Here is a 13,281-nt window from a genome sequence, read left to right as displayed (position 1 = left end):
ACTAGGAAAAGGCGGTTGTAGAAGCCTGCTGATTGAAGGTCCGTTACTAGTTCGATTGCCTCCTTTTCTAGCATCTGATCTACCGCTAGCCGGAGGGCCTGGTTCATGATGGGGTCCCTGTACTTGGCCGTCAACTCCCTTGGGGTGGTCGTCAAGGGAGGTCTTGAGGTGAAAGGGATGAGGTAACCCCTCTTTATGATTGATAGGGTCCAGGAATCCGCCCCTTTCTGGGCCCAGACTTCTGCAAATCTTAAAAGCCTGGCACCCACCGTTGTCTGAAGGACTTGTTTCTTATTTAGAAGTCTTGACGGACTTAGAGAAAGTCTTCCCTCTCCTGTTGGGCCTACATCCTCTAAACGAAGCGGGTCTGGAGGAAGAAGCCCCTCGAAAGGGTTCCTGAACACCTGACTTCTCCTTTCTCGTCTTGACAGGGAAGGAAGGACGAGGCTTCCTCGCCGACTGGGCCAGAAGGTCCTGCGTAGCCTTAGCTGAAAGTGATGTCGAGATGTCTTGAATTAGTTGCTTGGGAAAAAGCTGAGCGGAGAGTGGGGAAAACAGTGACGAAGACCTCTGAGCATGGGAGACGGACTTCATCAAGAAGGAGCAATAAACGGATCTCTTCTTTACCACTCCCGCCCCAAACAAGGAAGCGATTTCGCTCGCTCCGTCTCTTACAGACTTATCCATACAGGATAAAATGCAATGAAGGTCTTCTGGTGAGAAAGACTCTGGAACCTGTGTCTTCTTAGCCAAGACTCCCAGCGACCAATCAAGGAAGTTGAAAACTTCGAGCACTCTGAACATTCCTTTCAGAATGTGATCGATCTCGTTCATGGCCCAAGTCGTCTTAGCTGAGTTAAGAGCTGATCTCCTCGTGGCATCTACTAATGCTGAAAAGTCCGCATCAGCCGAAGACGGGAGACCCAGCCCCAAGGGCTCTCCTGTCTCGTACCAAAAGCCAGTACGTCCAGATAGTTTCGACGGTGGGAAAGCAAACACCGTTTTCCCTGCTTCCTCTTTGGAGAGCATCCAAGAACCGAAGCTCCTAAGCACCTTCTTCATGGACAGGGTCGGCTTCATTCTCACGCAAGACGATCCCTTCGTTGTCTTTGACGTGGAAAACAACGAGTGCGGAGAAGGAGGAGCAGTAGGGCTAAGGGAATCTCCAAATTCTTGAAGTAGAAGCTCTGTTAGCTTTTTGTAAGAAGAAACCGCTGCCGTTGTATTAGTTTCTTCATCCGAGCCATCCTGGCCTTCTTGCAGAGGAGAGCGTGGAGGATCCTTTGAAGAAGAAGAGGTTCTTCCAGGAGCAGAGCGTGTAGCTGAAGAATGAAGTCTCACAGGAGAAGTCAAGTCAACAGGTGAACGGCGAGTCGAAAACGAAGAACGCCTATCTGACCTGGCCTGTCTGAGATCGGGCTCCCTCTTCGAGGAAGAAGAAATCTTGAACAAAGGAGAGTCTGGGCTCCTACCACGGGAAGAACCGTGTCCAGCAACAGGGCACTTACGAGAGGGAGAGCGCCTGCTAGAATCCTGGCGCCTGTCGCGAGGAGAGCGGCTACTAGGCGCCGAGCGCCCATCAGGAGAAGGGCGCTTGAGAGGCTCTTGGCGCCTGTCAAGCGGAGAACGGTCAGGAGTAGGGCGCCTCGTAAATGACGAGCGCCTACCAGGTGAACGGTGGACCCGAGGCTCTTGACGCCTATCCACAGGAGAGCGGCTGCCAGGAGAAGGGCGTCTACCAGGTGCATGGCTCCTACTAGACTCTTGACGTCTGAAAGGAGAAGAGCGCCTAACAGGAGATAGGCGCCTACTAGACACATGTTCCGAAACGAGAGGAGAGCGGCTGCCAGGTGACGAGCGCCTACTCGGAGACGGGCGCCTGCTAGGTTCTCGGAGTCGATGAGGAGAAGATCGTCTTGAAGGAGTCGACGAAAGGAGCCTGTTCTGCACAGAGCGTCTCTCTATGCTAGGACGCACACTAGAAGACGAATGCTTGACAGGAGAGGAGTGCCTACCAGAAGCGGGGAGCCTATCGGGAGAAAAGTCGTCGCCATCCAAGGAGCGCCTGCCCGACGTCTGGCGCCTTGACGAAACTGAGAGGGAGCCAGGAGAGTGGGGCTGCTCACGCAAGCTCCTACGCTCGGCCGAATCCTCCCCATACGGAGGAGATCGCATACGTCGAGGAGAGCGATCCTCTGAAGAAGGGCGTCTAGATCTCTTGACCGGAAGAGAAGCGTCCTTCCTCCTACGAGATCTTAAAGCCAGAGAGTCCGCCAGGGCCGAGATCTGAGCCTGGAGTCCCGCAAGGACTCTAGTAGGAGAATCCACAGGGTCTTCTTCCAATGCAGCAGCAGAGCGCGGAGCGCGAGAAGACGAGCGATCACAGGATCTTCTGGGCCTCTTCACTTCCAAAGAAGCCTCTTCAGGGAAGACTTCTGGGCTGGAAGCCAAAAAACTGCAGGGCGCCTTCCAAGCCCTCTTCAACGGGCGCGAAGCATCCGGGGAGTTCCAGCCACGCTTCAGTGATGGCGAAGAAGAGGAGAAACACTGACGAAGGATCTCCTTCTTGAAACGATCCGAGGCAGCCTGGGAGCGTACTTCAGGATCTGCCGAGGGTACGCCTGACCGGTGGGGGCTCTCCCCAGCCTTCCTGCGGCTTTCGACTTTCCTCCTCCACTGGAACTGGGAGTCTGGAAGAGGTCTAGGCCTGGAGGCACTACGGAACCGGTCAGACACACCCTCCACAACCCTGGAGGCACTGCACTGATCACCAACACTCTCACTCTTACCTTGTTCTAATAAGCGAATCTTCAATTCCATAGACTGAATCGTAGCCTTTAAAGCCGCCGCCTCCGAAGACGAATCTTCGGCTTCGGCGTGGGGAGCAGGGGCTGCAACCTGGGAAGGAGGTTCTAATTCTACATTAATGTTAGGGTCAGATTCAAACTCACTCACTCTAGACCTACTAGAACTACTAGAGGACGCTTGACGAACTCTATCCCTCTCCAACTTCCTAATGTATGAAGAAAGAGCCTTATATTCAACTTCATTCAGTCCCTCACATTCCTTACAAGGATTACTAAACGCACACTCATTCCCCCTGCATTTCATACACACGGTGTGAGGGTCAACCGAAGCTCTCGGCAACCTCACCTTACATCCTTCAACCGAACATACCCTAATCAAAACAGGAGTCTTAGTTACTGAATCTAAATCAGACATTTCAAGTAAAATCCAGTGCAAAGTAAAAAACCGGTCCACAAACAGCGTATGCCAAGCCAAACAGAACGAATACGTCACCAAAAAGTCCAAAATGATCTCCAGACAAGCGAGAATTGAAAAAAAATCTATCGAGAGGAAACCACAACAGTTGTTGTCGTTCCCGGCGAGAAAATCTGAATAGAAGATGGGATTGGTTCATACTCCCACCACCCAGCGGCGGGTAAGCTATACCACCTGACCTACCTGTCGCGTGTGCTGCGAGATTTGAAATTCTGTCGGGAACGTCGGAGACTATAGCTAAGAATATATCTGACATGAAAGTTCATGTACAAAAATAATGATTGCATGACTACACGTTTATCTTAGGCCTTAATTTTTTTTTATTTATATAGATTTTTGGCATAATGCCAAGCACTGGGGCAACTAAGGCCATTCAGCACTGAAATGGAAGTTGACAGTAAAAGGTTTGAAAGGTGTTACAGGAGGAAAACCTCACAGTTGCACTATGAAACAATTGTTAGGAGAGGGTGGACATTAAGATGACAGAAACAATATAAACAGAGATACAGTAAAAGGAATGAAAGTAGTTGAAGCTAGGGGCCAAAGGGACACTGCAAAGAACCTTAAGTAATGCCTACATTGCACCGAATGAGGTGCACTGATGGCACTTACGTAATAAAAGACAAAACTGAGTAACTGAATGATACTAACCACCTCTTCTTTCGTACCACCAACATTGCTCATCTCTTCCCATTTGGCAAGCACTGTGTGATCTGAAAAAAGACATCCATATCATTTTTTGTGCTAACCATAAAATATCTATTCACTTGTTAATAGAAATACATGTAGGTTCAGGTCAAAATTGTAAACTGACTGTCTCCAGAGGAATGAATCAAAGACATCAGTTTAGGTAATGACACTGCCCTAATCTCTTGTCTGGATTCTCTTTCCTTCTACTGGTTCTATTGTATTTTGACCAGTGGTCTGCGGAGCTGAAATGGTAAACCCTCCCATCTAAAGTTATTTTCTAATGCCCATCAGCCCACCACTTGCCACATTTACCCTGTGAAATTATCCAGCTCCAGATTCTTTATTCAGTGCTCTTACTTTCTCTACTAAAAAGGATTGGAATTATCTGTCTACTTCAATTTCTACAATTTCACAAGACAAATCTAAAACTAATGTCCCTTTCTTTTCATTTTTTCTTATCACATTTGGACTTATATCTACCAGTCCCACTGAGATTTCTGTATCTTTAGAAAGTACATGAAACTTAAGTCAAAATAAAAGTTTTGCCCTAATTACACTCTATTCTCATAGCTAGTTTTTTTTAACAAACACACATGTAAATACAAATAAGCTTCTTACAATCTTGCTGGAGTGGAGCTGCTGGATCTGTAAGAGACAAATCATACTGGAGGTCACATACACGCTGAGGCACCTGAGGTCCACTGCCATCTTCGTCATTAATATGATTCCTGAAAGCTGGAAAAAACATTAATCTTAACTTCAACCTTTACTTGGAATTCAATTAGTTACATTTTGTGGGAAAACAATTTTATGTTGATAGGATGGGAGATGTTTAAAATGATAGATTTACAACTATTAACAATTCTATAAATGACTGTCTCTTGGAGAGGATTATGTAGTACAGCTCAGTCACAGGATTCAAAGGCTTCATTTGTTATTTGTGGTAACTGAAAAAAAATACATAATGCACAATATAAAAAATCACAAGTACATGGGCACACTATAAATGCTGATGTATCTTTGCTTTCCTGTTCTTTTTGTTGTTTTCAGTAAGCATTTTTCTGATCTTGAATTTGAAATAGTAGTAGAGCCTGCAGTGAAGATAGAAACAGATGATGGAATTCAGAAGGCTCCCATCTTGACGAGCTGCACAAAACACAACCAGTCTGGAACGTACCTGCTTCTCTTAACTTTACCCTGCAGATGAAACAAGATGTTGCTACTTACGGGCAGACTTGGAATCTGCTTTCCAAACACCTTGTCATTGTTACAGCCTTACGGTGAACAGTATGCTGGCATTTTCAAGCAAGTTGAAATAATTTATGAAAACTAAGCTGTATCAGAGCCTACCATCACCAAAAAGTATTCATAAACTTTGCCACCACCCACCAAGCAGATAGTTTTGCCCCAAGGCCATTTGGAGCTATGTGCACCTTTCCATAACTAAACAAGCAGGGCATCCTGGAAGTGACACGGCTTTTATAGATTGGCTTTGGTTTAACTACGGAGACGATGAACACATTCTGATTCTGCCAAAATTCTTGTTGCCTATGAGATTGACATTCACTAATTTTCTTATTTTGTCTTCCATTTTTATATCAATTATTTTTTTGCGCTACACCTTACCTACATTCCCTATTATTTTACATTCGCTTCAAAACAATTTACTAGTGTTTTACTTCCCTAATATACCTGTCCCAATATTCTGGATTTTCTACTTGTGTTTCTATTTTAACTTTCTACTCATAATAAAATTAATAATAATAACAACAATACTAACTGAACAAAAAATACCAGGTACAGGAAAATGGACTAAACAACATAACAGAAGATGAAAAAAAGAGAGGTTTAAAGCCAAAGCTCATAAGATCCAATAGTACTTGAACAGGAATGCATATTAATAAACATATACGTATGTACAGGCAGTCCCCGGGTTACGACGGGGGTTCCGTTCTTGAGACGCGTCGTAAGCCGAAAATCGTCGTAAGCCGGAACGACGCTTGGAAATATGTCTTAAACTAATAAAAAGTTATAAAAACCTTACTTGTAATCCTTTGGTTACACTACATGTTGTTTCCTGTAGTTTTATGTACAACCTGGAGTTATTTTCATAAAAGAATGCTGGTTCTTGAAGGTAAAAACTATTGTAATCCTCTGGTGACACTACATTCTTGAAGTTTTATGTACAACCTGGAGTGATTTTGCAAAATCTTGAGGGCTACAAGAACAGCTGATTACTATTTACGTATCATATAGACTAATTAAAGTAAATGTATCTTTAAATAGGCTTATATATTAGTATCAACAAAACATTTCCTGCCATGAGTCAGAGGCCGTTTAATGAAACGAACACTTCTCTGTCCTATCTGTTCAGAAAATAAACGTTACGTCAATCCCCGAGACCATTGTTGCCAAAGCGTCTCTCTCTCTCTCTCTCTCTCTCTCTCTCTCTCTCTCTCTCTCTCTCTCTCTCTCTCTCTCTCTCTCTCTCTCTCTCTCTCTCTCTCCCCTCTCTCTCTCCTCTCTCTCTCTGATCAAATTACAATGGAAACTTGACATACGATTGCCCTAATATACGAATGTTTTGAGATATAACAGAAAATTTGCGAAAATACAAGCTTTGATATACAACGAAATATTTGAGATACGATTTTGCGATGAGTGTTAGTTGTATAGGCGACCGATAAATGGCGTTCAGTCTGTTTGTTTGTTGGTGCTGCATGTTAACACGTCGTTGTTTAGTTCGTTGTATTTGCGCCTATTTTTCGTGTTATTTTGTCTATTTTATTATTAACCATGGGTCTCAAAGCTAAAGACAAAGCAGGTGATAAGAAAAAACCCAAGAAAATGATTTCGATGGAAGCAAAACATGAAATTATAGCAAAGCATGAACGTGGCGTTCGTATCGTCGATTTGGCAAACGAGTATGGTCGAAATCCTTCTACAATATCCACGATCATCAAGAAGAAGGAAGCTATAAAAACCCCCGAGACCATTGTTGCCAAAGCGTCTCTCTCTCTCTCTCTCTCTCCCTCTTTTTCCCGCTCTCTCTCTCTCTCTCTCTCTCACTCTCTCTCTCTCTCTCTCTCGCTCTCTTATCCTCTATCTCCTCTCTCTCCTCTCTTTCTCTCCTCTCTGACCCTCTCTCTCTCTCTCTCTCTCTGAATCAAATTACTACGTACTGGATAATGTCTCTCTTTGGATACTTCGATTTTGCCAAATATTGAGGGCTACAAGAACAGTTGGATTACTATTTACGTATCATATAGACTAATTAAAGTAAACGTATCTTTAAATAGGCTTATATTATTAGTATCAACAAAAACATTTACTGGCATGAGTCAGAGGCCGTTAACGAAACGAACACTTCTCTGTCCTTAACTCGGAGCGTCGGAAGACGCCTCTCTCTCTCTCTCTCTCTCTCTCTCTCTCTCTCTCTCTCTCTCTGATCAAATTACTGGATAATGTCTCTCTTTGGATACTTGGAATTTGCGTTGTAATCTAACCAGAAACTTCGTTTTGTTATTATTACTGGAAACAAGCAATGATTTTTTCATTTGCGCTTTTGGACTGTTATATGTAAACTAGTATGTATTCATTCGCTCGGAAACTAGTTCCGCATATGAGGCGTCACTAAAAAACATAGAAAAATACAACATAAAAAGTGTCGAAAATCATCATAATCTCAAAATTTTTGTTGTAATCTAACCAGAAACTTATTTTTATTAATATACTGTGCTAAACTATAAAGGATTTTTATCATAGTATGCGTTTTTTTAAAAGCGTCGTAACTCGGAGCGTCGGAAGACGCCTCTCTCTTCTCTCTCTCTCTCTCTCTCCTACTCTTCTCTCTCTCTCTATCTCTCTCTCTCTCTCTCTCTCTCTCTGATCAAATTTACTGGATAATGTCTCTTTGGGATACTTGGAATTTGCGTTGTAATCTAAACCAGAACTTCGTTTTGTTATTATTATGGAAAACAAGCAATGAGTTTTTCATTATTTGCGCTTTTGGACCTGTTATATGTAAACTAGTAGTATCATTCGCTCGGAAAAACTAGTTCCGCATAATGAGGCGTCACTAAAAAAACATAGAAAAATACAACATAAAAAGTGTTGAAAATCATCATAATCTCAAAATTTTTGTTGTAATCTAACCAGAAACTTATTTTTATTAATATACTGTGCTAAACTATAAAGGATTTTTATCATAGTATGCGTTTTTTAAAAGCGTCGTTAACTCGGAGCGTCGGAAGCGTCAGCGTCGTAACCTCGGAACAAGCGTCGTAACCCAGGACGGATTTTTCCATTGAATATTTAAGAAAGAGCGTCGTAACCTCGGAACGTCGTAAGCCGGAACCGTCGTAACCCGGTGACCGCCTGTATATGTATGTACATACATGTTCCATAAGAATTCTCTCATCTCAGTAAAAGAATGAGAGAGAGAATTATTTTTATTATTTAATGTTATTTAAGTCTCACATAAAAGCTTGAAAACCTATAATTGCTAAAAAATTAAAAAAATTAAACACACTTTTGTAGGGTTTGTTGAGGACTCGAAAATGTTGCGTTTGTGTTCGCATGTCTGTGAAAAACTTGCGTCTGATAATGGTTCTAATTCTAATGAAAATTTTTCACTAATGTGAATTTGCACATCTTGAATCTTGTAAGATTGAGGTATTACTGTAAAGGATACCAACAGAACAAAGTCTTTAGAACCAACCAGAAAAGACTATACAGCCAACTAAAAGGGGACAACCACCAGGAAATTCCTAAAGCCAAACCAAGTAAGAGACTGAGAAAACATACAGAGCAATCCAGTATCACACAACAAACATGTAACATGGTTCCAGAAAGTCAAGGCAGGAGAAATGGTAAGAATAAAACAAAGATTCACCAAGATCATGACAGACACAGTCAGACACCAACTAAAGATGCCCGTGCGCCCAAATGGATGAACACAGGGAGAAGATCCTTAATACTGAAAGACAAGAACAAGGGAAGTATAGCATGTAACTACAGGCCTATCACCTGCATACCAATAATATGTGGAAGTTACTAACAGGTATCATCAGTGAAAGGCTATACAATTACCTAGAGTCCTAGAGGATACAAACATCCCCCAACCAAGAGAAAGGCTGCAGAATGAAGTGTAGGGGCACAAAAGACCAGCTCCTGTTAGGTAAAATGGTAATAAAGAGGAGGAGAACAAACTTGTGCACGGCATGGATTGACTATAAGAAAGCCTTCAACAAGATACCACACACATGGCTAATAGAGTACCTTAAAATATATGGGCCGGAGGAAAACACCATCAGCTTCCTAAAAAAAATCAATGTACAACTGGAATACAGCACTTATAAGCTCTGGGATAAGACTAGCAGCGGTTAACATCAGGAGAGGGATCTTTCTAGGTGATTCACTGTCCCCACTACTCTTCGTAGCAAGTCATGATTCTCATGACAAAAGTACTGCAGAAGATGGATGATGGGTACCAACTCAAGAAAGGAGGTAACAGAATTAACCATCTGATGTTCATGGACGACATCAAGGTGTACAGCAAGAGCATTAAGGATATAGATATCCTAATCCAGACTGTAAGGATTGTATCTGGCAACATCAGGATGGAGCTTGGAATAGAAAAATATGCCTTGGTCAACATACAAAAATGCAAAGTTACAAGGACTGAAGGGATAAAGCTACAAGATGGGAATAGCATCCAACACAAAGATGAGACAGGATATATATACCTGAGAATAACAGAAGGAGTGGATATAAAACACCATGAGATGGACACAATCAGGGATATATGCAGAAACTTAAAGCAATTTACTCAAAGTCAAAACTCAACACTGGAAATATGATGAAAGCCATAAACACATGCATGGTACCAATAATGAGACAGAGCAGGAGAAGTGGAGTGAAGAAAGGCTGAACTTCACAGAATAGGCCCAAAAACTAGGAAACACATGACATAAACAAAGCACTACACCCAAGAGCAAATGCAGGCAGACTTTACATAACACAAAAAGGAGGGAGAAGGCCACTAAGCAAAGAAGACTGTGTCAACATAAAGAGCAGACTGGGACAAAATCTGAAAACCAGTGAAGACAAGTGGCTCAGGACTGCATGGGAAGGACTGATAAAAGTAGATGAAGACCCAGAAATATACAGACAGGAGACTGAAAAAAATGGCACAACAAACCAATGCACGGACAGTACGAGGCAGACTAAAGAACGGACCAGCAATGAAACATGGCAATGGCTACAGAGGGGAGAACTCATGAAGGAAACAGAAGGAATGCTAACAGAGGCACAAGATCAAGTCCTAACAACCAGTGATGTCCAAAGAACAATAGATGGAAACATCATCTCATCCATATGCAGGACATGAAACATGAAAAATAAGACCATAAATCACATAGCAAGCAAATGTCTGGTGCTTGCACAGAACCAGTACAAAAAGGGGCATGATTCAGTGGCAAAAGCCTCCACTGGAGCCTGTGCAAGAAACACCAGCTACCTTGCAGTAATAAGTGGTACGAGCACCAACCTGATGGAGTGATAGAAAACGATCAGGCAAAGATCCTCTGGGACTATAGTATATGAACAGATAGGGTGATACATGCCAATAGACCAAATGTTGATTGACAAAATCAAGAAGAAAGTATCACTCAATGATGTCGAAATACCATGGGACACCAGAGCAGATGAGAAAGAAAGAGCAAAAATCTGTAAGTATCTAGACAAGAAAATAGAAATAAGATGGATTTGGGATATATCAGTGGAAACTAGATGCCAAAGAAGCTCCAGGACTCATGCAGAAGTGTGTGCTACTAGAGACAGTGCACAGTGAGAAAAGTGGTGAACTCCTAAGGAGGCAGGATGGAACACGTAACCCCACACTATAAAAACCTCCCAGTCGAATAGGATGATTGTGATGATAAAAAAATCATAATAATAATAATATTGTATCATAAATATAAGAACACAAAACCAAACAAACTACGGTAATTTTATACACAATTCAGTGAGTATTTGAGTACATGTTGCCATTTTTTTCTTTGCTTGATTCACTGTACTGCAATTCATTACAAGTTTAGTTGACTCTAAGTATGATTATCAAGCCTATCATAACAGTAGGCAAAAGAATGTTTCACCACCATTGAGATTTTATCTCTGATCACCATAAAAATATTTTGAGTACTGTATGAATTTCATATGTAGGCGAGCCAACAAGTGTAGCAAATTCACAGACATCAAAGTGGTGTGTGCATATGTACATACTCTACAAAATGACTGCATTTATCTTTTGGTCTGTAAAAATAATGAATGAGAAAATACCTTAAAAATATAAACAAGAATACCCTAGCATTAAATATAAATAAAAAGTAAAGATTATCAATGCAAAATAAGCACCAAAAATAACCTATTTTCAGTTATCAACAATTTTCACCTATCATCAAGCCGTCAGAATGGCACCTCCGACAATAACCGGGGACTGCCTGTACTACCTCATATATTTCTCACTGCTTTTTAGTAATTTACTTATATTTTTATATACTTATCTATTAATTTGTTAATTTATTTTTGTTTTTTCTAACATGTGATTTCTTTCTGTATTTCCCTGTACCTTCTGTTACTTCTTTCCAATGAACACCATATTCTTTGAAAGCTTGAATTTCGAGTCTATGGTCCCAATGGGCTTGTTCCATATGAATAGGGTCCATCTGCTGTGCTGAATAATAATAATAATAATAATAATAATAATAATAATAATAATATAATAATAATAATAATAATAATAATAGAAAAAATGCGCCTTAGTCAACATACAAAAAGGCAAAGTAACGAGAACTGAAGGGATAAAGCTACCAGATGGGAGCAACATCAAACACATAGATGAGACAGGATACAAATACCTGGGAATAATGGAAGGAGGAGATATAAAACACCAAGAGATAAAGGACACAATCAGGAAAGAATATATGCAGAGACTCAAGGCGATACTCAAGTCAAAACTCAACGCCGGAAATATGATAAAAGCCATAAACACATGGGCAGTGCCAGTAATCAGATACAGCGCAGGAATAGTGGAATGGACGAAGGCAGAACTCCGCAGCATAGATCAGAAAACCAGGAAACAAATGACAATACACAAAGCACTACACCCAAGAGCAAATACGGACAGACTATACATAACACGAAAGGAAGGAGGGAGAGGACTACTAAGTATAGAGGACTGCGTCAACATCGAAAACAGAGCACTGGGGCAATATCTAAAAACCAGTGAAGACGAGTGGCTAAAGAGTGCATGGGAAGAAGGACTAATAAAACTAGACGAAGACCCAGAAATATACAGAGACAGGAGAAAGACAGAAAGAACAGAGGACTGGCACAACAAACCAATGCACGGACAATACATGAGACAGACTAAAGAACTAGTCAGCGATGACAATTGGCAATGGCTACAGAGGGGAGAGCTCAAGAAGGAAACTGAAGGAATGATAACAGCGGCACAAGATCAGGCCCTAAGAACCAGATATGTTCAAAGTATGATAGACGGAAATAACATCTCTCCCATATGTAGGAAGTGCAATACGAAAAATGAAACCATAAACCACATAGCAAGTGAATGCCCGGCACTTGCACAGAACCAGTACAAAAAGAGGCATGATTCAGTGGCAAAAGCCCTCCACTGGAGCCTGTGCAAGAAACATCAACTACCTTGCAGTAATAAGTGGTACGAGCACCAACCTGAAGGAGTGATAGAAAACGATCAGGCAAAGATCCTCTGGGACTATGGTATCAGAACGGATAGGGTGATACGTGCAAACAGACCAGACGTGACGTTGATTGACAAAGTCAAGAAGAAAGTATCACTCATTGATGTCGCAATACCATGGGACACCAGAGTTGAAGAGAAAGAGAGGGAAAAAATGGATAAGTATCAAGATCTGAAAATAGAAATAAGAAGGATATGGGATATGCCAGTGGAAATCGTACCCATAATCATAGGAGCACTAGGCACGATCCCAAGATCCCTGAAAAGGAATCTGGAAAAACTAGAGGCTGAAGTAGCTCCGGGCCTCATGCAGAAGAGTGTGATCCTAGAAACGGCACACATAGTAAGAAAAGTGATGGACTCCTAAGGAGGCAGGATGCAACCCGGAACCCCACACTATAAATACCACCCAGTCGAATTAGAGGACTGTGATAGAGCAAAAAAAAAAAAAAAAAAAAAAAAAAAATAATAATAATAATAATAATAATAATAATAATAATAATAACTAAAACAATTCAAATACAACC

The 13,281-nt window shown here is 41.6% G+C and overlaps 1 protein-coding gene across 1 annotated transcript in view; it reads right to left on the bottom strand.

Moving 5' to 3' along the window:
- LOC135208004 (uncharacterized) overlaps positions 1-13,281 on the bottom strand; it is a gene marked incomplete in the record, with an annotated part of 189,155 nt that overhangs the window by 66,559 nt on the left and 109,315 nt on the right. The window contains 2 exon segments of the mRNA XM_064240099.1: positions 3,934-3,995; positions 4,591-4,707. Of these exon segments, the coding sequence (XP_064096169.1) occupies positions 3,934-3,995; positions 4,591-4,707 (179 nt within the window).

The sequence above is a fragment of the Macrobrachium nipponense genome, chromosome 34, assembly GCF_015104395.2.
Source record: "Macrobrachium nipponense isolate FS-2020 chromosome 34, ASM1510439v2, whole genome shotgun sequence".
NCBI lineage: Eukaryota > Metazoa > Arthropoda > Malacostraca > Decapoda > Palaemonidae > Macrobrachium > Macrobrachium nipponense.
This window is presented reverse-complemented; position numbering and strand designations above follow the sequence as displayed.